Source organism: Antechinus flavipes, chromosome 3, assembly GCF_016432865.1.
Source record: "Antechinus flavipes isolate AdamAnt ecotype Samford, QLD, Australia chromosome 3, AdamAnt_v2, whole genome shotgun sequence".
In the NCBI taxonomy this organism is placed as follows: domain Eukaryota; kingdom Metazoa; phylum Chordata; class Mammalia; order Dasyuromorphia; family Dasyuridae; genus Antechinus; species Antechinus flavipes.
The window spans coordinates 617235308-617260747 of NC_067400.1; the positions used below are offsets into that span (position 1 = coordinate 617235308).

Consider the following 25440-nt stretch of genomic DNA (forward strand, 5'->3'; position numbering starts at 1 on the left):
GGAAGTTTATATTCATTTCCCAGTGTTCTTTCTCTGGGTGTAGCTGCTTCTGTCCATCTTTGATCAATTAAAGCTCTCTTTATCGAAGAGATCCACTTCCATCAGAATCCATCCTCAAACAGTATCGTTGTTGAGGTATATAATGATCTCCAGGTTCTGCTCATTTCACTTAGCATCAGTTCATCACATTCCCTTTGTAGGAGAGAGATCTAGTCAGGAAGTCACGGGAGCTGTGTCCTGCTCTCAGCTCTGTTCTCCTCGTTCCTGTTCCCATCCCAGCCTCCAACACTCATGACTTTTTGTACCTGGCTCTCCACCTCAGTATCCCTAACTGTGAGATGAGGTTACATTGACCACGTCTAGCGTCTCATTTTCTAATGTTAAGCTTGGGAGTGGAACATGAGGCAATCTCGTCCAGCCCCTTTCATTGGAAAAAGAGGCTGAGTCACAGAAGGTTAGAATTTTGAAAGGTTAAGTCCTTCTGTGTCTTGGTCCCTCAGTCAACGCCTACAATAGTCATTCCTATATCTAAATTCGGTGAACTAGGAGATGCCAGACACTTCTCTAATCCCTTAAGGTTTACAAGTCTGACTCTTTGTGACCCCATTAAGGTTTAAAAGTCTGACTCTTTGTGACCCCTTTTGGGACTTTCTTAGGAAAGATACTGGAGTGCTTTACCATTTCCTTCTTCAGCTCTGCCTCACTTAAATCCAATTCACTTACAAGTCAAGACACCACCCTCCTGATATTATTGGTTCAGCACATTTTACAGATGAAGAACTGAGGCAAAGGTTAAGTGATTTGCCCAGGGTCACACTGATAGGATCTAAAGCAGGATTTGATTTAGTCTGCCAGACTCCAGGGTTCAGAAGTCTATCTACTTCCTCACTTAGCTGCCCCCCAGCTGTCTAGACATGGGAGACAGCAAGTAAAAATGCAGGGACTAGGGAAGGTGGATTATTTTGTTCCAGAAAGAGCAGGAAAGCCATTGGCCAGATGGCAGGGAATGTGAAGGTGAAGAGTAAGGTTAATGGGAAAGTGAGAAAAAATAAACAGGTTATGAAGGACTTTCAAGGACTTTTGAGATTTGATCTTGGAGGCAACAGGGAACCGCTGAAGGTGATTGAGAGGACAAGGGTGATGTGGTCCGATGTTGGCTTTAGGAAGATCACTTTGACAACTGAGTGGAGCATAGACTAGGCATTTGAGACAGAGAGACCAACCCGACGAGTGGCCGTCAGGCAGGAGATGGCTAGGGAGAGAAGAGGATATGTGTGAGTGATAAAAAGGGAGCAATGGCATTATGTGGCAATAGATTAGACTGGGAGTGGCACAAGAGTGAGTGTCTGGGACTATGACCTCAAGGAAATGGCCAACCATTCCCTTACCTTGGCCAATAAAACCCTAAATGGTGCCAACAATGATAGAGAAACTAAGAATGGAGAAAGGTTTTTTTTTTTTTTTTTTGGGGGGGGAGATAAGTTCAATATTGAATCTGATGAATTTAAGATTTGATGGGATACCTCACTTTCACTTTTAGACTCATTTAATTAATTCTCTAGAAAATTTCTTATTAAGGCTTTATTTTTTTTTTAACTCCCACCCTTCCTTTTGTGGACATTTTATTATTACATTTTACAAATGAATAAACGGAAGTTCAAAGCAATTGCTCCTGAGTCACAAGAACAGGAATTGTCGGAAGCCGGATTCGAACTTACATTTACTTAGACCAGGGTTCAAGGGCTAGCACAGGCAGCCAAGGGACTCTGGGGCGCAGGGAGAGGGAAAGCCTCCTAGGTTTCTCCGCGGGCTCCCCCTTCTGGCTCTCTCGGGAATGACCTCAGTGGATTGAGTTTTCTGGTCACGAACAGGCAGGAAGCCGGCTCTAGCCAGACCAGCCTGGTCTTTAGATGGGTGCCCTCCGCTCCCTGCCCCACCCCTCGCCGTGCTGCCCGGGGCGCATGCGCCATCTTGGAGGCCTTCCTAGAGAGAAAGAGCTGGATCAGATTAGTCGGCTCCCCGACCAATCAGAGAAAAGATTCGGAAGGCGGTGTTCCTTCCACCCACTTCTCCCTCCTAAGTTCCTGACCAATGGGAGAGCGTCGAGGGCCGCAGTGACCAATCAACTGAGAGGGGAGTGGCATTCTCCCAGTCCTCTCTGAGAGATTGTTAAAGGGCTTGAGGTGGTGATGGTGGCGGTAGGGGGAAATGGGGGGGAGGATAAAGAGTGGTGGTGGGGGAGGGGGTCAGCTGGGAAACGGACAGTTTAAATCCGTTGTCCTTCCCCCTGGCCTCCCGGAGAATCCCTTGTCCCCATCGGTAAAATCACAGGGTGTACCTGAGCTCCCTTCCAACTGCGACATACTGCGCTGCTCTCTCCTGCTCAGGAACGTCCTGTAGCTCCCCCTGACCCGCAACATCCCCCCGGGCACCTTCAGTGACTGCGGTTTTCTGTAGTAACCGGTTCTTTCCACAACACGCAGCAACAAGGGAACTGATAACAAGGCTAAGAAGCCCCGGCTAGAAGAGCCTGCGTTAGAGCTGGGGGGGACTCCGAGGCCATCTCCCCATTTTACGGATGATAACAAGTAGCAAAGCACGTTACAGATCGTACCATCCTCCCAACCCCTCCCAGAGGAAGGCGCTCTCACTAGCCTCATTTTACAGACAAGGAAACATTGTCCCGCCCGGGGGCGCACCGCTACTAAGTGTCCGAGGCTGAAATTAAACCCTTCGCGGGGGTCCTAGCTCTCTAATCACCGCGCTACTTAGTTACCCGGATCAGGGAACCACGGCCTCCCCTTTGCCATCCCTGCCTCCACCCCACCTTGCTTCCTTCCTTTCACCTCCTCCAGGAATTAACTAATTCATTAATGCACGTGCTTTCTGTAGACTTCCACGCGTGTTTGTTGGGGTCTGGAGAGCGAGGTTGAGTCCTCCAAGGCGGCGCTTTCCTAGTTTTCCCTGGGACCCAGCACGGGGGCAAGAACACTGCTGGGCCGCGAGCTCCTTGGGAGCTCGGGCTGGTTGCTCCCTTTTTTGGTGTGCGTCCAGCACGTAACCCGGTGGCCGGCACGTAGTAGGCACTTAAGTCTGACGGATGGGACGCAGGGCCCCGGCACCTGCAGCTCTGCAGTGTGAGGGAGAAAGGAGCCCCAGACTGCGTGGTCGCTGCTGGCTCCTGGGGCCCTCCTCCTCTGGCTTTCCTCCAGAAAAAGGATCCTGTGGAGGATGGGGAGTGGGGGCGGGAGGGGGCAGAACGAGCCCCCCAGGACTCCCAGTTTCCAGTAAGCAAGAGAGTGGAGAGCTTGCCCCTCAGGGCTGCATTTTCTCCCTCCCTGTGGCCACCTCATCCTCGGCTTCCCGTGGCTCCCAACTCCAATCCCCCTTCTCCAGGAAACCTCTCCGCAGCCTCTTTACTTCTAGTGCTCTCCCTCGGAGATGATTTCCGATTAATGTAGACTCTATCTTGTTGGTACCTAGTTGTTTGTGTGTAGTTTGGGAGCTCCTTGAAGACAGGGACTGTCTCTTGCCTTTTTTTTTTCTGATTTAGCACACAGTAGGTGATTAATAAATGTTTATTGACCGATCGATGGACTACAGAATAGGGGATGGTTTAGCAGGACCCAGAGGTGGAATCTTCTGGAGAAGGATGGGTCCCAAAGAGTAAATTAGGGGAGAAAAACAGGTTTGCGAACCCACGTGCCTGGGTCCCCAGCACATTTTGGGGCTCCGAGGCAGCCGGGAAGGATCTAGATGTTTGGATTTGCGGTGTAAGGAAACATCTGGCGGATCAGGAGACTCCTGGGTCCCCGAGGAGGCAGGAGCATGGGACCCAGATGCCCGAGTCTTGGCAGAGAGCAGGGGTTTGGGATTTCAGCCCTCTGAGGGCTTGGGCAGTAAGGACTCCTGGGGCTTGGGAAGGGACAAAGCCAGGCAGGAAGCCGCCTGGGGTATTTACTTTGGCCACAAGACAAGGGGCTGGCCTAGAGAGGACACAAGAGAGATTGATTGTTCATCCTGCAAACTCCCCACCCCCTTCTCAGGCTGGGAACTTGGGGACCTTCCGAGTACACACTCAGATCCCCCTACTGGGGCCCCCTGCCCTTCCCGGAATCACACTGTTACATCCTCCTGGGGTTGGGGAGGGGAGAGGTGACAGCCCAACCCCCTCTCCTTTCCAAATAGAGCATCCCCCCTGCAGAGATTTCTGGAGGAAGAGGCTGGAGATTAAAGTTTAAAGGATTAGGAGGAGAGAAAAATCTGGCTTCAATTTGGGAAGGATGTGGAAAGCAGCCTAGATGAACCCCACCCCCATTCAGAGACCCAGAAATCCTGTCCACCAGCATTGTCCAAGCAGGAGCCCCAGGGATGCTGTCACCCAGAAACTTCTCCTTTGGTTCTGCAACATTTCCTCCCAAGACATCCTGCTCCCCACCTCCCCCCTTCCTTCCAGTAGCCCGGGAGCTGTTGAGAATCTGGGAGCTCATTTTCCCCACCCAGAAGTCATCGGGAATAGAGTTTCAAGATCTTGACCCCCAGATCCCACCTCAGCCAAGAACCCAGGGAATTCTACAATCTCCATCTCTTCTCTTCATTAGGTATCCAGATCTCCTGTTCCGACTTCCTTATGGATTCTAGTGTCCATTGCCCTCAGAGCCTTGGAGACCAAGGCCTCTGGGTCCCCAGCTTCCATCCCTCCAGGGGGCAGTGTTTTCTAGAAACCCCCCCCAGTCCTTCCAATGTAGAGGGCCCAAACACCGGAGAAGTAGAAGTATACTTGAGGCAAGGATACTTACGACAAGGTGTTAACTCAGTGGAATTGGGGACACTCAGATGTAAAACGTTCCTTCCCTTTCCAAACTTCCCTACAAAGCACTTGATCTTCTTCTCTCCTGCCCCCCCTGCCCTTCATCCCCCTTATTCTTTTGCACACTTGGCCCAGTCCTACCCACAAGCTCCACAAGCAGTAGAGACTGCTTTATGGTGTTTCCCGCCACCAGTGTCTCAGAAGCTCAGCCCCCTGTATGTTCTGTCCCAGCCCGGCTGTGACCTCCTCAGTGTGGAGTGCTGGGTTTAAAAGGAGATTTGGGTTCAAATCTTGACTTACTACCTGTCTGAGAGGGGTCAGGCACTCAAACCGTCTCCTTCAGCTTCCTCCCCTTCTTGTGGCTAGCTCTAGATCTAGGATTCTAGGAAACTGCCTTCGGCCCCCCAGGCAGCTCTGAGTGGAGTAGTTTTTGAAGAGTTTCCTGGGACACGGAACTATCTCCCAGCCCGTTCCTGGCCCCACAGATCCCAATTCCCCCTGGCTCAAAGCCACAGAGGTCCCGAGGTCCTGCAGAGTTTCTCAGCCTCCCCACACCCCAGAAGAAGTTGCCTTCATCTCATTTATAGACAGTTTTATTGGAGGGAAGTCTGGGAGTGAGGTTTCCGGCTGCACCCGCCTGGGTTGGGCGAAAGATGGAGGAGAAGAGGGGGGATCCAGGATTCACTGGCTCATCACTGCTCCCCCTTTAGCATGTGAATGATTTGATCTGTTAGAATCCCAGTGTATGTGGTCATGGCCTCTGTACCCTTGTCATAGACGTGCCTGTGGGGAATAGGGATGATGGGCTGAGGGATGGCCTGAGTCCCTCAGAGGTGCCGGGACAGGGGTGGGCTGAAGGGAGAGGAGACTGGGGAAAGGGGAGGAAGGAAGGGTGGGAGACTGGATGTCTGGGATCTTTGAGGAGTGGTGGATTGAGGGCCTGGGAAGTTGGGGACCTGACACTGCAGGTCCTGGGGACAGAGGGCCTGGATACCTGGGTCTTGAGAAAATAAGGGATCTGGGGACAAGGAGATTGGATGGGTGGGGTCCTTGAGGGGTGGTGGATTGAGGGCCTGGGAAGTTGGGGGCCTGACACTGCAGGTCCTGGGGACAGAGGGCCTGGATACCTGGGTCCCTGAGAAGACAAGGAGACTGGATGCCTGGCTCCCCTCTAAAAGGGGAGACTCGGTGCTGGTGTCTTGGGTGTCTCTGTCCCTGGAGGATGGGGGAACCCGGGAGGGACTAGCCACCTGGCTGAGGTGGTGGACAGGGCCTCTGGGCTCTCCCCCCTGGACTGGAGGAGGGTCTCATTACCTGAGGTTTTGATCCACTCTAGGTATGTGGACATTCTCATAGAGCTCCTGCGCCTTGGCTTTGGCGGTCTGCCAGTAGGAAAAGATATGGTTCTGGACCCTGCTCAGCAGGCCGGGGCTCTCCTCTCGGCGAAATCGGGGTCTGGCAGCCGGGGCAGCTGGGAAGGAGGGCGAGAAGAGCTGCCAGTGGGGTTGGGGCCAATGGCACCGAGCCATCGGCTAGCGAGGGATCCAGGTCAAAGGGAAATGGGAGAGAGAACATAGGAACTGGGAATCGGGAGGGAGTGAGGGGCAGCGGGGGAAATCGAGGAAGGAGAAGGGTTAGGGACAAGGGCTACAGCCGAGTCAGGTGAATTCCATTGAAGGAAAGAGAAAGAACTGGGAGGGGAGGAGTTGGAGGGGAGTTGCAAAGAAGGGAGGCAACTAGGGAGAATTCAGGTCAGAGGGAGAATTAGGATGGGAGGAGACAGAACCGAAGTACCGAGTCCCACTTACCTGAGGCCAGCAGCAGCAGCAGCGCCAAGCAGGTAAGAGTGGAGAGGGTCCTGGTACCCATGATAGCTGCGAGAACTGGAGGCGTCGGGACAAGTCAGTGCAAGGGATGAGATGGGAGGGGGGACCCCATTCACTTGCCTCTTGCCCTGAGATCATTTCACTCCCAAAGGAATATTCTCTCACATGTCGCTCCTGCTTTCCGTTCCGGCTGCCACGTCCCCTTTCTCCCCACTGTCTTGCCCCCTCAACCTCCTGTCCCTCTCCGATATTTCTCCTCTCTTTCCTCCCTATCCCCGGGCTCCCCTTTCTCTCCATTTCCTTCCTTCTCTGCCTCCCTTCTCTCCTTCACCTCTCTTTCCTTCAGCTTCCCCTGGTCCCTCACACTCCACGGAGAGAGTCTTTTTCTTGCCTCCAGGCCCTGGCTAAATCTCTGTTCCTTCCAGGCCTTCATTTCCCCTTCACTAAAGAGGGAATTCGATTGGATCATCCGGCTTCTCCTGCGGCTCAGACTGGTCTGACGCCCTGCTCCAGGCCAAGATCCCAGATCGGAGCTTAGGGGATTGAGGGGCTACCCAAGCTTCAGGTCCAGAATGAGTCAGTTCCCATCTCTGGGCCTCCCCCCAGATCAATCCCCATTGGCCATCTAGGATCCGCTGTCCCGACTTCCCGTCCCCACCCCCCCCATTTCAGCCAAGCCACAGCCCCCGGGCCCTCACCTGCAGCCCCAGCTCGGTCTCTGCTTATCAGCCCAGAACAAGGGTCGGGCCCTTTATAGGTGGCCAATGTGGCATTTCACCTCCCTACCCCCCCCCCAGCCCAGCTCAAAGTCCAGGCCAACACAACAGAGTTGGGCTTGGGGGGTGGGGGTGGGAGAAGACCCAAATCAGTGCGGCCCAGAGGGATCTCCTCTGTCCTGGGAACTTGGGAGGAACGACTGGGATCACTCTGGGTGATGGACTCCTCGGAGTGGTCCTGAGATGGTTGACAGAGGCAGGAAGTTAAAGGCGATGAGCCTGTGCTGTCCCCTAGAGCCTTATGGGGTACCTGCCAGTCCCCTCCCCCCTTCCAGTGTCCAGCTGGACACTCAGGGGCCTAGGAAGTGGGTGACGGGGAGACCCTCCGAACTCCCTGACCCAGACCCTTCCCATTCCTGATGGGGAACTCTCTAGAGTAGAGCAGTAGTCAGCGCCTCAGGCCTTTATCCCTCAGTTTGGTGGGGTGAGGTGACAGGTGATGGCGAAGGAAATGGGAGACAAAGAGAAAGGGACTCAATTTTATTAGGAGGCTGGCCAGAGGTGGTCGCATCGTTTTACAGATAATTGCTAGTTGTTAAAATGTCCTACGGGTGAGAAATCTTGAAATACAACATTTTAGAACGCCCAACAAAGAATAATGGCAAAAAACCCTCAGCACAGAAAATGTCAGAACCGGGAGGACCCTTAGAGCAGAGGATGACAGAGCTGGGGGACCTTAGAACAGGGGATGTCAGAGCTGGGGGGCCTTAGGACAGGGGGTATTAGAGCTGGGAGGGAGCTTAGGACAGAGGATGTCAGAGCTGGGAGGGGGCTTAGAACAGGTGTCAGGGCTGGGAGAGACCTTAGAACAGGGAATGTCAGAGGGGGGAAGCTCTTTAGAATAGAGTGTAGAGTTGGGAGGGCCTTAGAACAGGGGATGTCAGAGTGGGGAGGGCCTTGGAACAAGGGATGTCAGAGATGGGAGGACCTTGGACAGGGGATGTGAAAGCTGGGAGGGGCCTTAGAACCAGGGTTGTCCCACCGTAAAACATGCAGAAGTCCAACATCCCTTGATATGGGGGGAGTGGAAGCCCAGAGGGGGAGTCTCTGGTTCCCATGTATGGCCAGCATGATGAAAGTTGGGGTTTCTTGCTTCGTAGCCCATTGCTCTAGTCGTTTGGGCAGAACCTTCTGGGGCAGAGACTTCGGGCTTTCTGCTGGGACTCATAGAGCCAGTTCTGGGCCCTGAGGCTCAGGCCGCTGAGATGGTCTTCGTAGTACGTCTGAAGATAGCCTCGGACAGGTCCTGGAGTCCTGTGGGTGTGGTAAGGAAGTCATCCTGGGCCGGTGAGCTGCCCAGCCCCCGAGAGATCCAGGGGTCCTGCTCCCCCAAGCCTTCTCTCCCTGGGGGGTGTGATGCCAGGTCCCCTTTACCAGCCTCCCTCAGGGACCCCCAATTCCTGGGTTCCTCTTCATTGGCTTTAGTCAATTCCCCCAGCCCTGATCCCCTGAAAACTCTCTCTCAAGAGCAAGGGACTCAGGATTTCCCCCTCCCTGGGCCTTCTGCTCCCCGAGGAAGCCAGGACTCCCGTCCACTCACCGGATCCAGTTCCAGCCCTCCCTAGCCTTGGTTATCACGGGCTCCACGGTCTTCCAGAAGAAACGGGAAACCTTCCAGCCTCCCTCTGGGTCCTCTTCAGGTTGCTGGGTCGTCCACAATTCCTCTTCTTGACTCGCTGAAAATGGAGCTCAGCGTGGGACCTCTTGTCATCTGTGGGCGGCCTGTTCTTCCCTTCCCTTCCTCCCCAGTTCCTTCTGACACCTCAGGGTCTCCTCTCTCCCTCATCTTCTCTCCTCCCCTTTCCCCAGGGGAAGCCACTGACACCCCTAAAGCAAACAACCTTCACTTATTAGGCACCCACTGTATACCAGGCCCCATGCTAAATCCTCAGGCTACACGGAGCTCACAAACTCCTCACCAAAGAGGGAGACAGCTCAGGACAAACAAGCTACAGGCAGGATAAAGTGGAGGCAGCTACTGGGAATGACCTATACTGGAGAGGCTATGGGAAAACTGGCTACATGAATACACTATTGGTGGAATTGTGAACTAACTCAATCGTTCTGGAAAGTACCAGGATCTGTCTGTCTCCCAAAGCAGCTGGGAATGACCCCGAGGAAGAGGAAAGATCTGGCCGTGTTCACACAAATCCTTAGTGCCAGAGGCAGGATCTGAACTCAGCTCTTTGGGACTCGGTACTCAGGGCTCTCTCTCTCCAGTCTGTCCATAGACCAACCAGACTATTCACCTCACCCTTGCATACGTGGGGCCTCCTTCACACACTCCTTTACGCACGTGGACCTCTGTAGATATGGGCATCCACCTACTCATTTACCCTCCAAGCCTTACCTGTGGCCCAGGCCAGGACCAGAACCCAGAGCAAGATGGCGGGCCCTCTGGTGCAAGTCAAGCGAGGGAAATGCATTTCTAGGGGCTTTGTGTCTTTAGCAGCTGGGCTCCGTGGAGAGGGAACGAGGGGTATGGGGGGGGGGAACACATGCTTAGCGGGGCCCTCCCCCGAGGGCCAGGCCCGCCCCTTGGCACTGGCTCCCACCAGCTTGTCCCTCTCAGTGTCTCACCTACGTCCTCCCCCTGCTCCCTCTGCCCCCACTGGCTTCAGCATGGCAGCCTTCCTCCTGCCCTCCCCTCTCTGCCCTGACTGACCTCCTGAGAGGCCCTGGGCAAGAAGCTGCCCTTTTTATCATCAGATGGGAAAAGGATTGGTTGGATTCAGGGATCTGAGACTTCCCTTGATTTTCTGCTCCCCGTGTGTGTTGCTCTAGTTAGCCCAAGGTTGCAGAGATGGGAAGAGGTGATCAAAGACTTAGATAAAAATCTTCTTTCTGGTCAAGAAAAGATCTAGGAAGCAGTTCCCAGCTCTGGGCCTTGTTTTAATTATCTGTAAAATGAGAAAACAGGCCTAGAAGTTATGGAAGGTTCCCCCCCCCCCCCCCACTCCAGCTCTGAGATTCCTTCTTTCAAGATCCCTCCCAGCTTTGATATTCTTGGACCCTTTCCATGACACAGCCCCTAGCCTTTGGTCTCATCCCAAGGACAGGGGGAGGGAAGTGAGGGGGAGGGACCAGGCAGGCCATTGATCCCTTGCCCAGGGCCCAGGGCCAGAGTGCAGACAACAGAATTTGTGATGTTTGCTCAGGTTTGGAGTGGGTGAAGGTCATCCTCTGTCCACAGCCTCCCTGTCCCCCGGCCCAGAGATGTGGAGGGAAAACATGTCACAGATTCACATGTGGAGCATCCCACATTTTTATATCTATCTATTTTTTTCATTTTTTAAATGTTTTAATTTTTTTTCCCTACGTCTCAAAGCTCCTTCTTCATGCTGAGGTTCTATGCTTCCAATTCCACATTCTCCAGGTCCTTCTCAACATTTCTTGTTCTAAGGGTCCTCCCAACCCTGAAATTCTATGTTTTAAGGTCCTTCCCAGTTCCATATTCTGTGTTCTGAGGTTCTTCCCAACACTGAAACTTTATATTTTAAGGTTCTAGCTAGTTCTAACAGTTTATGTTCTAAGCTCTGAAGTCCCTCTTTGCGCTGATGTTCTGTTTCCAAGGTCTCTTCCAGCGTTGACATTCTCTTTTCTACATCTTGATGGTCTTTGATATTCTAGAAGTCTGTTTCTATGGTAGAATCTAATGGCAGGGACACCGGAGAGCGTTGGGAGATGGAGATCCAAGGCAGGAGATTATGGAGGCACGGGGACTCAGAGAGACAAAGCAGGGAGAGTTGGAGTAGACAGCAGAGACCGGAGTCAAGTAGGACAGGGAGGGCCTGAGGGGAGACTTGGGGTGACTAAAGCTCAGGAAGGAAGATAGTGTTGATGTGCAATTATGAGAGAGAGGTTCCTCTGCACCCCTTCCCCCAAAGGACTCAATGGCCTCTGGGGACCCTTCTCCTTCTGGGTTTTTCATCTTAAGAACGATGGTCCTGAGAGAGGAAGTCTCCAGCAGTATCCCTGGGGTGAGCTCATGGACACCAGGATACTCACGTATCTGCGAGATCTGTCTCAAGTCTGCCTGGAGGAAGGGAAGGATGTCCCGACTCCCGCCTAACCCTAACCCTAACCCTAACCCGACTCTAACCCTAACCCTAACCCTAACCCGACTCTAACCCTAACCCTAACCCTAACCCTAACCCTAACCCTAAATTCGCGCTCTAACCCTAACCCTAACCCTAAATTCGCACACATTTTGTCACCAGGTTATTCTAGGAAACAAACTGGTTCGGGAGCTTCCCCTTTCTGGGAGTTCTCTCTTTCCCAGATCTAGGAGCCTGGGCTCTTTGCTCCCCTGGAGAAGAGCAGGAGGCTCTCCTCTCCTCTGGGAAGCATCATGGAGGATTGGGTTGGGGAGGGGATAGCTGTCTTTCAAGACCTGAAGGATTTCCTAAGACACAAATGAGATTTGTCCTTCATGAGCTCAAAGGATAGAATTAGGAACTTTTGTTTTTTAGGAGTACTAAGGTGGTGAGGATGGAGGAGGGAGTGAGATCCCCATCCTTGGAAGTCTTCGAGTTGGAGAGTCACTCTCCTTTTAAACAAAATTCAGTTTGATTTTATTTTCAGCTCTGAAGCTTCTCCCTCTCCCCTTCCCCAGCCACTGGCAAAGCAAGAAAAACAAAACTCATTATACATGTGGATAGTTGCACAAAATGAATTCTCACATGGATCATATCCACAAAAGAAAAGACGAAGAAAAGAAGAAGAAGAAGAAGAAGAAGAAGAAGAAGAGAAGAAGAAGAAGAAGAAGAAGAAGAAGAAGAAGAAGAAGAAGAAGAAGAAGAAGAAAAAGAAGAAGAAGAAGAAGAAAAAGAAGAAGAAAAAGAAGAAGAAGAAAAAGAAGAAGAAGAAGAAGAAGAGGAAGAAGAAGAAGAAGAAGAGGAAGAAGAAGAAGAAGAAGAGGAAGAAGAGGAAAAAGAAGAAGAAGAAGAAGAAGAGGAAGAAGAGGAAAAAGAAGAAGAAGAAGAAGAAGAAGAGAAAGAAGAGGAAAAAGAAGAAGAAGAAGAAGAAGAGAAAGAAGAAGAAGAAGAAGAAGAAGAAGAAGAAGAAGAAGAAGAAGAAGAAGAAGAAGAAGAAGAAGAAGAAAAAGAAAAAGAAGAAGAAGAAGAAGAAGAAGAAAGAAGAAGAAGAAGAAGAAGGAAGAAGAAGAAGGAAGAAAAAAGAAGAAAGAAAATCTCTTCAGTTTGCAGCAGGAGTCCACCATCTCTCCACCCAAAGATACATAGTGTGTGAATCCTTTGCAGGCATGAGAGTCACTGTGTTGATCAGAGTTACTGAGTCTTTCACAGTTGCTTATTATACAATGTTGCGAAGGGTTCTGCTGGTTCAGCTCACCTCACTTTACATCCATTCATATAAGTTTTCCCAGGTTTTTCTGAACCCATCACTTTCATCATGTTTTACAGAAAAATACTATTCCATCCCATTCATTTATCACAATTTGTCCAGAACTTCCCTTGATGAGGGAGAGGGGGATTCCCACAATTTCTAATTCTTTGCTACCACAAAAAAAAAAAGCTGCTGTAAATATTTTTTTACATATGAATCTTTTCCCCTTCCTTTAGGGGTTAACTCTCATAGCAGGATCTCTGGATCAAAGTAAATGCAAAGTTTAGTAGCTTTGGGGGACAGACAGATCCTGGTAATTTCCAGAACGATTGAGTTAGTTCACAATTCCACCAATAGTGTATTCATGTAGCCAGTTTTCCCATAGCCTCTCCAGTATTTGTCATTTTCTTTCTTTCTTTTTTTTTCTCCTCTTAGACAATTAGACAGTTTGAAGTGGTAGCTCAGATGTATTTTAATTTTTATTTTGTCCAATTATTAGCGATTTAGAACAATTTAAATGACTCAATTAGTGATTTTTAAAGTGATTTAGTGATTTAAACTTGGATTTCTTCCTCTGAAAAGTGCCTGTTCATATCCTTTGATCATCTCTCAATTAGAAAATGCCTTTGAAAGGCTACTTTTCAAGGAAATTCAGTCAGTCACTCATTCAATCAATCAACAAGCATTTATTAAGTGGTTCTGATGTCCCAGGCATTCATTAAACACTGACAGTATGCAGATTCTAGAGGAGTTTTTTTTTATTTTAATAATTATAACTTTTTATTGATAGAACCCATGCCTGGGCAATTTTTTACAACATTATCCCTTGCACTCGCTTCTGTTCCAACTTTTCCCCTCCCTCCCTCTATCCCCTCCCCCAGATGGCAAGCAGTCTTATACATGTTAAATATGTCACCGTATATCTCTAGAAGAGTTTCTTGCCTAGGAAGCTGGGAAAAGTCAGGGTGCAGTGGATGAGCTCTGAGGCCGCTGGGATTTTTTGTTGTGCCGGCTTCCAAACATGGAAGTAGCAGCAGCAGCAGCAAAAATAGAGGGAAACTCAGAAGTCAGGGTTGAGCCATTGGGGGTTCTTCTGACCCCTGCTATCTCCTACCTAAATCTACAGATCAGCCTTTGTCTAAGATATTTGATGGAAGTGAACCAGGAACTGGGAGAGGGAGGAACAGAAAGAGGAAAATGTTTTTAATTTAGCTGGAATCAGGATTTCTTCATTGGGGTTCCAAGAAACAGAATGAAGAACAACAAGAAGAAGATGCCAGAAGGCAGATTTAACATCTATATAAGGAAAAACTTCCTAATACCAATGTTAGCATAAATAAATTACATCCATCCATATTTCCATAACCCTGCAAAAAAAAAAAAAAAGCTTTTTTTCCAATAACCTTCGAGGGAGGTATTATTTTCCTTTTATTTTATGGATGGGGAAACTGAGGCTCAGAGAGTTTAAGTGATTCCTTTTTGGTGACACATGTAAGAACAAATCATATTTCAATAGTGTTCTAAGACCTGTAAAACACTGTCTTCCCACTTTGTAAATCCCACAATGTAAACATTGTCATTCCCATTTTACAGGTGCAGAAATGGAGGTTTAGAGGTGAAGTGACTTGACCAGGTTCACATAGCTAAAAAGGGTTTTGTGGATTCAGTTTCCTGACTATGAGTCTAAAGGCATCTCAATGCCATGACCGAAGGGTTAGGCATTAGTACTGACGTTAGAAAACAGGTTCGAACTTGCTTCTGGGGAAACACTGAAGTTCCTTAGGTCTTAATTTCCTTAGTCACAAAATGAGAAGCAGACTACATGTTGTCAGAGGTTCTTTCCAGCTCTCAATCTATGATCTTGCTGCTCATTCCTAGGAATGACAGTTACCCCCAAAGTGGAAAATTCTTCCTGAGGAGGTAAAGAGCTTTTCATCATTGGAAGTCTTCAAGGAAAGAGAATAAATGATCATTTGAAGACTTTTTTTCCCCCCTCTGAGGCAATTGGGGTTAAGTGACTTGTCCAGGATCACACAGCTAGAAGTGTTAAGTGTCTGAGGCCAGATTTGATCCTCCTGACTTCAGGGTTTGTGCTCTATCCACTGCGCCACCTAGCTGCCCAATTTGGAGACATCTTAAAGGAAATTCATAATAACAACAACAACAGTGGCAGCAGTCGCTGATTGGTGGGTGGATAGAATGTGCATAGAGCACTGAGTCTGAAATCAGGAAGACTCACCTTCTTGAGTTAAAATCCAGCCTCAGACACTCCTAGCTGTGTGACATTGGGAAAGTCACTTCACTCTGTTTGCCTCAGTTTTCTCATCTGTCAAATGAGCTGGAGAAGGAAATGGCAAATCACTCCAGTATCTCCTCCAAGAAAACTCCAGATGGGAACATAAAAAAATGAACATGACTGAAAAACAACTGATCAACAAGGGGGCAAAAGAATTTGGAAGAACATTGTGTACTCAAATAGTCCAACGGGTCTGTGATTTCAAGAGTTTGGATATTTCCTCCATCAACTCATCCCCTGCCCTACTTGTTCTCACCCATCCTTCCCTAAGTTCCCTGCTCAGGGACTACCCTTGGCTCAAAGGACCATTTATATGGAACTTTCTGCTCAGCAGTAAAGATTTATTACTTGATGCTTGAATGAACTCACCATACATCGGGACACCCTCTTCGACATCTGTATTGGATTTTGTGCTTTCTTCTATGACAATGTTGGAGCCCCTCGGGGAACAGATCTGTGACTGTTTTATGTCTTGCCTCTATGATTGGAGTCTTGTTGAACAAGATTATTTTTGCTAAGAGATTTTGAATAGTTTTGATGTATAAATGGAAGATACTTTGTTGAAAGAGACATTTTTAGGAAGCCATTTTGCTTTACTGAAACAAATCTTTGTTGTTTTTAAAAACAACATTAAGCACGGGATCTTTATCAATCTTTCAGTCAGTTGTGCAATAAAGATATGATTCATCGTGGAATGTTGCTTTTGAAAGCCTGATTCTCTTTTACTAAGCCCTCATCGAAGATGCTTTCAATGTGTTTGTGGTTGATTCTCATACAAATTTTATGTAACAAAGCGAGCATTAGATTAATAGTTGTCTTTCCTAGGGAGCGTGAAGTACTGAGATTTTCCCAGTTGCCTTTCCTGGAGAGGATGAAATGCTGAGGTTCCCCCCCCCCCTCCCCTGCCCCACCCCATACTGTTAGTATCTTCTCCTCCTTCAGACACTCTGAATGTTTCAGTGCTCCTTCCCATTGTATCACCTCCCACATGAAACTCCTTCATATGTTCTTTTGGTCCAACCCAGCTGTTTTTTCATCTTTGCTTACTTTAATACCATTTCTATCTCCCTACAGATCTATCTATCACTAAAATCCAAGTATATAGGTTTTACTATCTTTGATGGTGAAACAAGATTTGTTGCTTTAAAAATTTTAGTTGCAGATCTTTTCCATTGTTTTTCTGTTTGTTTTCCTTCCTTTTAATTTATAAATGCCTTTGGGATGACTGCTTAATATATTGAGTTTCTCCTCAATTTTTCCTCCCCTGTTTCTTTCCTTTTAATGAAATGATATTGTTCATGTATTTTAAACTGGTGGTGCCTTTGCCTGCTGTCTCTCTACATAAGCAAGTAAGTCTAGTGTTTGACGCTAGCAAACTCAGACTTTTGTGGTCTCTCTTTTTAAAAATGGAAATTAATTTACATCAGTTAAAATTCCATATAAGATTATTATAGACTGTGTCTATGTCGCTTCTTACATCTGTACCCTATTTTTATCACTAAAAGTTGTTTGAAGGTGTCAGGATTAAAATATTTTGGGATACACTGAGATATTTTGCATGCTGTGTTTCATGAATTTTGGGATCACTAGATGCTGAGTGTCTTGAGTTTTGTGAATGTGGGTGGTCAGGACCAGAAATTTGAGGTCCTAGATATATTTATATCTATATCTATATCTATATCTATATCTATATCTATATCTATATCTATACATCTCCTCCAGATAGGTTATAGAACTGTAGATTTTGTAACATCAATATTCCATTTCATTCCTTTGATGAAATTCTGAGCCTGGCAACATCGTTACTTGAAATTGTAGCCTTGATGTCCATGGAGAAGTTGATAATGGTGGTTTAGTCACCTGCAGATTAAGAGTCCTCTGGTGGCCCATACCGGTATTGCAGCCTCTGGAAAGTTATCTCTAGCATGATCTGAGGCAAAGATTCTTAAATTAGGGTCCTCCAAAGGTTTATGGACAGATTGGGGGGGTCTTTGCATTTACATTGGAAAATTACACTCCCCTCCATAACTTCTAGCTGAAATTTAACATTTTCTTCAATTATTTAAGGTTAAGAAGCCTTGATCTGAGATAGCTACTAAAGGGCAGTTTAAGGAAAGCGCCACCTGGTGACCAACCCAGCCACTGTAGCTCTCTTTGGAATGGAAAATACCGTGAGTGACCTGCTAATTTTGGGTAAAATGGAGGCAGATTTGGGCTCGGTTTGGTGCTGCTGTTTCAGGGCTGGAAGGTGGGACACACAGGTGTCGCACATTTATGGTGAGGATGTCAAGATGTGATCCCTGGGCAAGAATTCCATATGTAGGAGACAAACGACTCTTAGTCTAAATAAAGAGTGATTCTTGGCCAGTTGGTCAATAAGTGCCTTCTATGTTGCAAGCATTGTGACTCTTCCCCCTCCCATTTTCTGCTACTCTGCTGCCATTACAGGTAAGCATTTATTAAACACCTACTGTGTATGAGGCGTTGTGCTAAGTATCGGGTACAAAGAAAGGCGAAAGACAGTTTCTGACCATAAGAAAGGAGCTCACGAGCTAATGGATCCCAGCAGAAGCAGAAGGGGGCACTGGACAGTTTTCTGATGAGACTGGATGAAATGGCTCCTAAAGTTTCCTCCCGGTTTTGATATTCCCGGCTGTGACACTCCCTAGTCTAAGGAATATGTTCCCAGTTCTCCCAGTTCTGACTCGCCTGGATCCTTCTCACCACGTGGCACTCGGCTCATCGTAGGAACAGAGAGGGAAGAGAGGAGGGGCGGTGATCAGGAGACGCCTGACCCCTTGCCCGGGTCCAAGGCCGAAGTGTGGACAACAGAGTTTGTGATGTTTGTTCGGGTTGGGGGTGGGGGTGAAGGTCATCCTCTGTCCACAAACTCCCTGTTCCCTGTGTGCTGCTCTAATCAAAGATGTCCAGGGCAGAGAAAAAGGCAGACCAGCCTGTCAGCACTGGGAGTGTCTTGAATCCAAGACATGGTTAGGTGAGTAGACTGTGGTGTATGTAAGTAGATGTGCAAGGTTTCCTCTTCCTCTTTTGCTGCCGTACTTCCCACTCAAGGGTGTGTACCCATGTGTGTGAGCACACACGTGTACACTTGTACACATGCACAAGTGGGTTAGAGACATTAACTTCTTTAGCCACGGAGAAATCGTTTTTATTTTCTTTTTCCCCCTGAGACAATTAGGGTTAAGTGACTTGCCCAGGCTCACACAGCTGATAAGTGTCAATTGTTTGAAGTCATATTTGAACTCGGGGCCTCCTGTTTCCTGAGCTGATACTCCGTCTACTACGCCATTTATCTGCCCCTGGGAAATCACTTAAAAAAAAAAAATTTCAATAGTATTTTATTTTCCCCAATGCATATAAAGATTTTTTTTAACATTATTTTTGTAAGATTTTGTTTCAAATTTTTCTCCCTCCCTCCCTCACCTCTCCCACCTCCACACAACAAGCAATCTGGGAGAGGTTAAATATGCACAAATCTGATAAATCACTGCTTGATGGGCCTCCATTTTCTTCTCAAAACTGGATAACTGGATGAGAGAGTTTCTAAAGGAATCAAAGGGCTCTTTCAGCCCTGATATCCCCTGTTCTAAGTCCCCTACCAGCCCTGACACCTCCTGTTCTAAGCCCCCTCCCAACTCTGACATCCCCTGTTCTAAGTCCCCTACCAGCCCTGACACCTCCTGTTCTAAGCCCCCTCCCAACTCTGACACCTTCTGTTCTAAGGCTCTCCCAGCTCTGCCATTTGTTCTAGAGTTCTGACATTCTGACATTCCCTGTTCTGTGATCCTTCCCCTGTCTCTAGAGCCTCTAGGGTCTCTATAATGGTGTTTCACAGGACCGCAGGGGCGGAAGGGACCTCAGAAGCCATCTAGTCCAACTTGGTTTGCAAATTACAATGAGAGGGACTCCCTCCCATGATTCTGAGGTCTTTCCTTCCCCGTCCTGACTGACCTTCTAGGGTCACTCCTGTTATCGCTGTCTCTCCTAAACTCCCAACTGACCACGAAACCCCATTGCCGGTGGTCCTGAACCTGGATCCTTCCTCGCTGTACCCCAAGAACGGCCGAGGTTCCTGGGCTGCCTCGTCACACTGCTGACTCAGACTTCTCGGTGCCCCTCCACCCCTCCACCCCTCTTCCCCATCCTCCAGTCCTGCAGTTGTGCAACCTTGGAGTCACTCCTGCCTCTTTCCTCTCTTTCCCAACCCATGACCAATTCCGGTCCCCGTACTTCCCCGAAGTCTCTTGCAACAATTCCCTGCTTCCCTAGAGCAGCCACCGCCCTAGTTGAGGCTGTCCCCGTCCCCACTGGCGGCCTGGACTTTAGAAACCCCCTCCTCCTTAGTCTTCGTGCCTCCAGTTTATCTGATCCTCCCCCCCAAAAAAAAAGCTTCCTGGACTGTGTCCCTGCCCTCCTCTCTAAATCGGGATGGCCCCATTCCCTTTGAATCTAAAAATGAAAACCTACTTGCCATTCAAACCCTCCGCAGCCTGGCTCCAACCTGTCCCTGCATTCGTTGCTCCCCTTCCAACGGTCATTTTTGAATGTGCTTCTCTGGCTTTCTCACGGAGCCCTACCCAGCACCCAGAGCATTTTCACTCCCACTGCCATCCCGCCCTGTGAGAGCTTCACACCTTCTTCCTGGGAACAGGCACTTCCTCCACCTCCTACTAGGGATGTGGACTTTTAAAAGCAAATCAAATCAGCCCGATTAGTTTTCAGTTTCCATTAGAACCGGGTTCTAGCCTGTGGGGCTCTTTTGGGTTCTGGTTGTGAGCGTTCTCAGATCTCCTCTGGAACTTGCAAACCAATTCCCAGGGCAGCTGCCGAGGAACCCGGGAGACCCGGATTGGAAATGCCTTACTAACCGGGGCAACCTTTTTAACCTGACGCTCGGGCTCTTCCATCTACAAAACAGGGACGATAACTGGACCTATCTTGAAAGGCGGTTGTGAAGAGCAGATAACAAGTCTCTAAGCCGATCTGCCAACCTGAAGGCTCATGCTCTGTGAGCCTTAGTGTTCCATCTATCCCTCCCCTTCTCTCTCTCTGTCTCTGTCTCTATCTCTCTCACACACACACACACACACACAGATATCGGGGGTTTTAAAACCTTTATTATATTTGAGTCAGTGAACAAAGGCTCAGGGGCTGGAGAGAGCAGACGGGAGGAAGAGGGAACATTCAGAAGCCTCTTTCTTCAGCTGGGAAGGATGTCGGCTTCTGGGAGTCGGGTGGAGGATGAGGAGTGGGGACGGACTCCCTAGTGATTCTTGGAGAAGGTCGAGTCTATTTTGTCCTTTATTTTCTGGAAGCTCTGCTTGAACCAGTTCCTATGGAGAAAAGGGGCGCTGTGAACCGGTGGGGTCCAGGGAACAGCCCTCATCTACCTCTCCCAGAATGACCTGCGTGATTCCCCGGGACTAACTCCCGGAGACCAAGGAAGTTAATCCTCCTCTCTGCAAGGAAAATGAGGCCGGGCCCAGATCCGGGGTTCTTAATCTGGGGTCTGTAAGCCTTTTTTTTTTTTTTTAAACAAAAAATATAGTGAGTCATATATCATTGGTTTCCTGGGTAACGCTGCTTGTTTTGTTTAATGCGTGCAAAAGCACTCGCAGGGTTCAGCAGCCTGCCGGAGGGGTCTGTGAAGAAGGCTAAGAACCCCTCGCTGGGGATCTGGAAGGTTCCCCCCCAAGTTCCAAAGTCTAGAACTTCAAATTCATTCTCGGGTCCAAATACACACCTGACTGGGCCCCCAGCTCACTGATGGCTCCCAGGCCCTGCCAGAAACCCTCGCCCCTTTCCCTTGGGGTTCCCTGTCCTTCAAAGTCCCCCCACCCTTTTCAGACTCATGGAGCCCATGCTGCCCCCCCTTCCCCTCCCCCTCCAAGGCCCCAAGCCCAGGAAGGTGCTCCACTTGTCCGCCCTGGGTGCTGCAGGAGGGGAGTGGGAGGCGGGGCGCCACACCTAGTTTTGGTGGAGAATTCGCTGTGCTGGATCTGGCTGATGACGGACTTGGCTTTGTCTGACAGCTCCTTCAGCTTGTGCTGGAACTGGTCAAAGCCCTCGGCCACGCTGGAGGAAGCCTGGGCTGGGCTGGGGCCCTCTGCAAGAGAGGAGCGCCCCTGAGCTCTGGGAGCCCGGCCAGGAGGAGGCTGGGAGTGCTCAGTTAGGGGAGGCTGGGAGTGCTCAGTTAGGGGAGGCTGGGAGTGCTCAGTTAGGGGAAGCTAGGAGTGCTCAGTTAGGGGAGGCTGGGAGTGCTCAGTTAGGGGAGGCTGGGAATGTTCAGTTAGGGGAGGCTGGGAGAGCTGTTAGGGGAGGCTGGGAGTGCTCAGTTAGGGGAGGCTGGGAGAGCTGTTAGGGGAGGCTGGGAGTGCTCAGTTAGGGGAGGCTGGGAGTGTTCAGTTAGGGGAAGCTAGGAGTGCTCAGTTAGGGGAGGCTGGGAGTGTTCAGTTAGGGGAAGCTAGGAGTGCTCAGTTAGGGGAGGCTGGGAGTGTTCAGTTAGGGGAGGCTAGGAGTGCTCAGTTAGGGGAGGCTGGGAGTGCTCAGTTAGGGGAGGCTGGGAGTGCTCAGTTAGGGGAGGCTGGGAGTGTTCAGTTAGGGGAGTCTGGGAGTGCTCAGTTAGGGGAGGCTGGGAGTGCTCAGTTAGGGGAGGCTGGGAGAGCTGTTAGGGGAGGCTGGGAGAGCTGTTAGGGGAGGCTGGGAGTGCTCAGTTAGGGGAGGCTGGGAGTGCTCAGTTAGGGGGCCTGGCGGGCCGGAATAGCTCAGAACCCAGCGGTGGGGACGGGATACTCCAGAATCCAGAAGGGGGGGGGGCCCGGGCAGAGAGACGAGGGAAAAGGGGCATTAGACCAGTGAGTGGTGGTTTTGGAATCCAGGAGGGAGGTTTTATAAGACTGAGGGTAAAGGTTGGGGGGGACCGAGGGGACACCCTGAGATCTTTGGTCGGGGATTCTAAGTGGGGGAGGGTGAGAAGAAACAGTAGAACTGAGGGTGGGGGGACAGCCCCCCACGTACCTGCCAAAAAGTACAGAAGTACCGCCAGCACCGTGAAGGACAGGAACGGTTTCATGATGGGCTCTTCCAAGGTGTGGGGCTGGGAAGGCAGGTGGCTGAGGACGGCGGAGCTCTCAGGTGCTAGGAGCCAGGAGGGCCTTCACCATCAGGGTCCCGGCATCCCAGCCCGCTTCTCCCCCTGCCTCCCGCCCCCCCCCCCCATCTCCCCATCTTCCCTCCCACTCCCAGCCACCCTGCTCTCTCTGGGATCCAGAGCCCGTTCCTTTGGGTTCACATCCCTGAAATAAGTAAGATTTGGCTCGAGAGCGAGCCCAAGTACTTTCTGTTCCCACCCACCCCTCTGCAAGCGGGGCCCCTCCGCCTTTAGATCTCTGGTGGTCCACTGCTCCCCGCTGACTCCTCCTTTGTCCTTTTCTCTGGATTCTCCTTTCTCAGGGGCCTCCTCCCCTTTCCTTTAACCTTCCTTTCGTGGGACCCCTGCCCTCCCACGCGGCTTCCCCAGGGGCCCCGTTTCCCCAGAGACCCTTCTTCCTCCAATTTCTCCCCGTGTTAGTCAACACTTACACAACAGAAGAGGGACCTGGCAGGCTGAGTTGGGTGTGGGTGGGAGGGTCCAGGGGCCTGCAGTTATAAGAGGGCTGGGGGAGGGGCAGGGAGCGCTTGAGCCTCACCTTACTCCCTCCCCCCTGCTGTCTCACTCTCCTCCCTCCTCCCTGACAGCCTCCACCTCCCAGTTGGCTGTCAGATCCCTTCCTCCCTCCCCTGAGGCAGGAGGTGGGACCCATCCAGATCCAACTTGAGCCCCAAAAACCCGTTCCCTCCTTCTCTCCCTCCCCATCCCACACTTTTAATGGCTTTCGAGTCCTATTTGCCCTTTCCTAAGCCAGCACCTCGCCCCTCTCTCCCTCTCGGGCCTCTCCTGGCCGCTGTCCACTTCCCAGAGTCCTCCCCATTTGTCTCCCCCCCTCCCCCATCAAAGCGCTCGGGGAAGATTTCTAGAGGTGCAATTCCTGCCGCTCTGTGCCTGAAGTTGGGAAAATCTGAATTCAAATTCCACCTCGGACGCTGTAACTGTGTGTCCCTGGGCCAATCATTTCACCCCGTTTGCCTCAGTTTCCTCATCTGTTAAATGAACCGGAGAAGGGGATGGCAAAGCGCTCCAGCACCTTATTGCCAAGAAAAGCCCAAGTGGGCTCATGGAGAGTAGGATTAAAAACCGACTGAACTAGGAGACCCGCGGAGGGAGCCTGAAACCCAGCTCGGCAGCCTGGGAGTCTCAGGGGAGGGGCTTGAAAAAGGGAAAGGGGACATTAGAGCCTCTCGGCTCCGGGCTTCTTTCCATCTTTTTCCCCATCCCCCCTCATCCAACAGGGGTCAGGGTCTAAATACCCTTTCCTTTCTCTCCTCAGGTGCTTCTGAGCCTGAGCCTTCCAGACTGGGACTGTCTCTCTCCGGCTCCCACCCCGGGTGCCCTTTTTTTCCTTAATGATCGATCACCTTCAAGTGGAATTAGAATTCGCCAGGGTCCGAGTTTTACGGCCGCCCCGCCCGGGAGCGCCCGGGGCTGTGGGCCCTCCCCGCCTTCTCACAGAATCTATTCCCTCCGTGGGGTTCAAGTTTCTCCCCCTCCCCCACCCCGTGTCCCGCCTTTTCTGTCCGGGTCCCTCGCCCTCCCTCTTCATCTTCGGCCCTCCTCCCCCCATCCTCCTTCGTTCTTTTTTTCACTCCGCCCCATCTCAGCAGGCGAAAGGTGTATCTTTAAATTGGGAAAGAGGGGCTTATAACTCGGGGGAGAAGAGGCTTAGGGCTGCCTCGACGCCCCCCCCCCCCCCCCGCCCTGCCTCCTTATTCATTCCCCCGTTCCGCCTTCCCTCTTACGCGCCCCCGCCCCCCTCCCCCCGTCGCCCGAGGCCACAGGTGTGCCCCCGACCAATCCCTCCCCATCCCTCCGCGGTGATGCTCACCCCGCTTCCCCAGCCTATCCCAAGTCTGCCCTCTAAGGGACGGAAACCCCGGCTGCGCCCCCCCACTCCAGCCCTCCATCCTCTAAGCGGGCTATTCTTCCCCTCCCCCCCCCCCCCCCTGCGCTCGGCGGCTCTTGCAGGAGCCCGGTGGGGCGAGCGGGGTTACTCGCGGGCACCCGGGCTGCGGGCGCCCCCAGCGCTGGCCGCCACTGACCCCTGGCGGCCCGCGGAGGGGGCGGCCGCGAGCCGAGGCTCCGGGTTGGCTGCCGCTAGCTCACCCTCCTCCCCTCCTCTGGACCACGGGGGGAGGGGGTGGGAAGCTCGCGGGCGGACCGCACTCGCTCTGAATGCCGTCGGCTTGCAGCCGGCAGACCCCCGCCCCCGCTCCCCCCATTCCGCCCAGATTTCGGGCGCCCAGCCGCTTCTCTCCCCCCCAGCGCCAGCCTCAGTTTCCCTTTCCAGCCCCGAGGAGACCGGAAGGCCGGCCGCCTTCTCCCCGTTTCGGAATCTGTCTCCCTCTTCCCGAAAACCTCCGTCCCCTCGGGCTCTGACGCCAGATACTAGTCCATCCAGCCTCGGAGTGGGGCGGGATGGGGAGGAGGGGGAGCCCTCCCCGCTTTCGTGTCTGACAAAGAGCCCGGTGCCCCGCAAAGCCTTCCGGGCCCTTGGCAGCCGCAAAGAACCGCCCGGGCTTCGGGAATCAAAGGGATCTGAATCCCGGCCCCAGGCTGACGTTGGCCAACTCTTTGGCCCTCTCCGGGCCTCCTTCTTTCTCTCTAAAATAAGGGGGGCGGGACCGGCCTCTCCGCAGAGGGATTGGGGCACCCTGGAAGGGGTGTGAGGAGGGGGGAGGGACCTGGGTTCAAATCCCTGAGAGTCCAACAGCGCCTGCTCCTGCTGGCAAGGGGTGAAGGATGGGAAAGGGGAGGGCGGGGGCGCTGCATGGGGGGAGGGGGAGAGAAGAAAAGTGGAGAAAGCCACCGAGAGAGGCCGCTTTCCCGGCTTCCACTCTCTCACCTTGGCTCTGCTCCCAGGACTCCCACATCTCCGACTGCGGCGACCTCTCCCCTGCTTTCAGATCTGGGCTCCAGATACCCGGGGGGGGGGGCTCTCCCTTGCTCCGCTCCCACCCTCACTTAGCTGGAGCAGAAGCTCCCCTCGTGGGAGAGAGGAGACCCAGAGAGGGCTGGGAAAGTAAAAGGGACTCTTGGAGACCCAGAGAAGGAGGGGGGGGGTGGAGAGAAGACAGGGAGGGGAGAGGAGCAGAGCAGTGGGGGCGGAGGGGACTGTCAGCCCAGAGACCCAGAGAGAGGAGTGCGAGGGATCTGCTCAGAGCCCGGGAAGAGGGAGGGGGTTATCTGGAGAGATTTCAAGGAAAGCCTGG

General features: G+C 51.3%; 3 protein-coding genes across 13 annotated transcripts; all 3 read right to left on the bottom strand.

Moving 5' to 3' along the window:
• Positions 1 to 5387: 5387 nt before the first annotated feature.
• APOC2 (apolipoprotein C2) lies at positions 5388 to 7358 on the bottom strand. 3 transcript variants are annotated; one of them, XM_051989431.1, is made up of 4 exons: positions 7335 to 7358; positions 6619 to 6693; positions 6125 to 6281; positions 5388 to 5593 (listed from the first exon to the last, which is right to left on the bottom strand). In XM_051989431.1, the coding sequence occupies exons 2-4, from the start codon at positions 6677 to 6679 to the stop codon at positions 5503 to 5505; spliced, it is 309 nt and encodes a 102-aa protein (XP_051845391.1). In that variant the 5' UTR covers positions 6680 to 6693; positions 7335 to 7358; the 3' UTR covers positions 5388 to 5502. The 3 variants fall into 3 exon arrangements, with proteins under 3 accessions (XP_051845391.1, XP_051845390.1, XP_051845389.1); XM_051989430.1 differs by lacking the exon at positions 7335 to 7358 and adding an exon at positions 6968 to 7084 and having other exon boundaries at positions 6125 to 6303; XM_051989429.1 differs by lacking the exon at positions 7335 to 7358 and adding an exon at positions 6968 to 7084 and having other exon boundaries at positions 6125 to 6342.
• Positions 7359 to 7877: 519 nt separating this feature from the next.
• APOC4 (apolipoprotein C4) lies at positions 7878 to 9994 on the bottom strand. Its single transcript, XM_051989432.1, has 3 exons — positions 9763 to 9994; positions 8953 to 9088; positions 7878 to 8666 (listed from the first exon to the last, which is right to left on the bottom strand). The coding sequence occupies exons 1-3, from the start codon at positions 9836 to 9838 to the stop codon at positions 8522 to 8524; spliced, it is 357 nt and encodes a 118-aa protein (XP_051845392.1). The 5' UTR covers positions 9839 to 9994; the 3' UTR covers positions 7878 to 8521.
• An 8376-nt stretch (positions 9995 to 18370) lies between these two features.
• APOC1 (apolipoprotein C1) lies at positions 18371 to 25116 on the bottom strand. Of its 9 annotated transcripts, none has more exons than XR_007952431.1 (6): positions 24913 to 24927; positions 22657 to 22730; positions 22093 to 22212; positions 21043 to 21181; positions 19543 to 20408; positions 18371 to 18385 (listed from the first exon to the last, which is right to left on the bottom strand). XR_007952431.1 is itself a non-coding variant. In XM_051989437.1 (5 exons), the coding sequence occupies exons 1-5, from the start codon at positions 23288 to 23290 to the stop codon at positions 20339 to 20341; spliced, it is 435 nt and encodes a 144-aa protein (XP_051845397.1). In that variant the 5' UTR covers positions 23291 to 23305; the 3' UTR covers positions 20173 to 20338. The 9 variants fall into 9 exon arrangements, 2 of the variants coding, with proteins under 2 accessions (XP_051845397.1, XP_051845398.1); XR_007952430.1 differs by lacking the exon at positions 24913 to 24927 and adding an exon at positions 24057 to 24071; XR_007952428.1 differs by lacking the exon at positions 24913 to 24927 and adding an exon at positions 23590 to 23604.
• Positions 25117 to 25440: the final 324 nt, after the last annotated feature.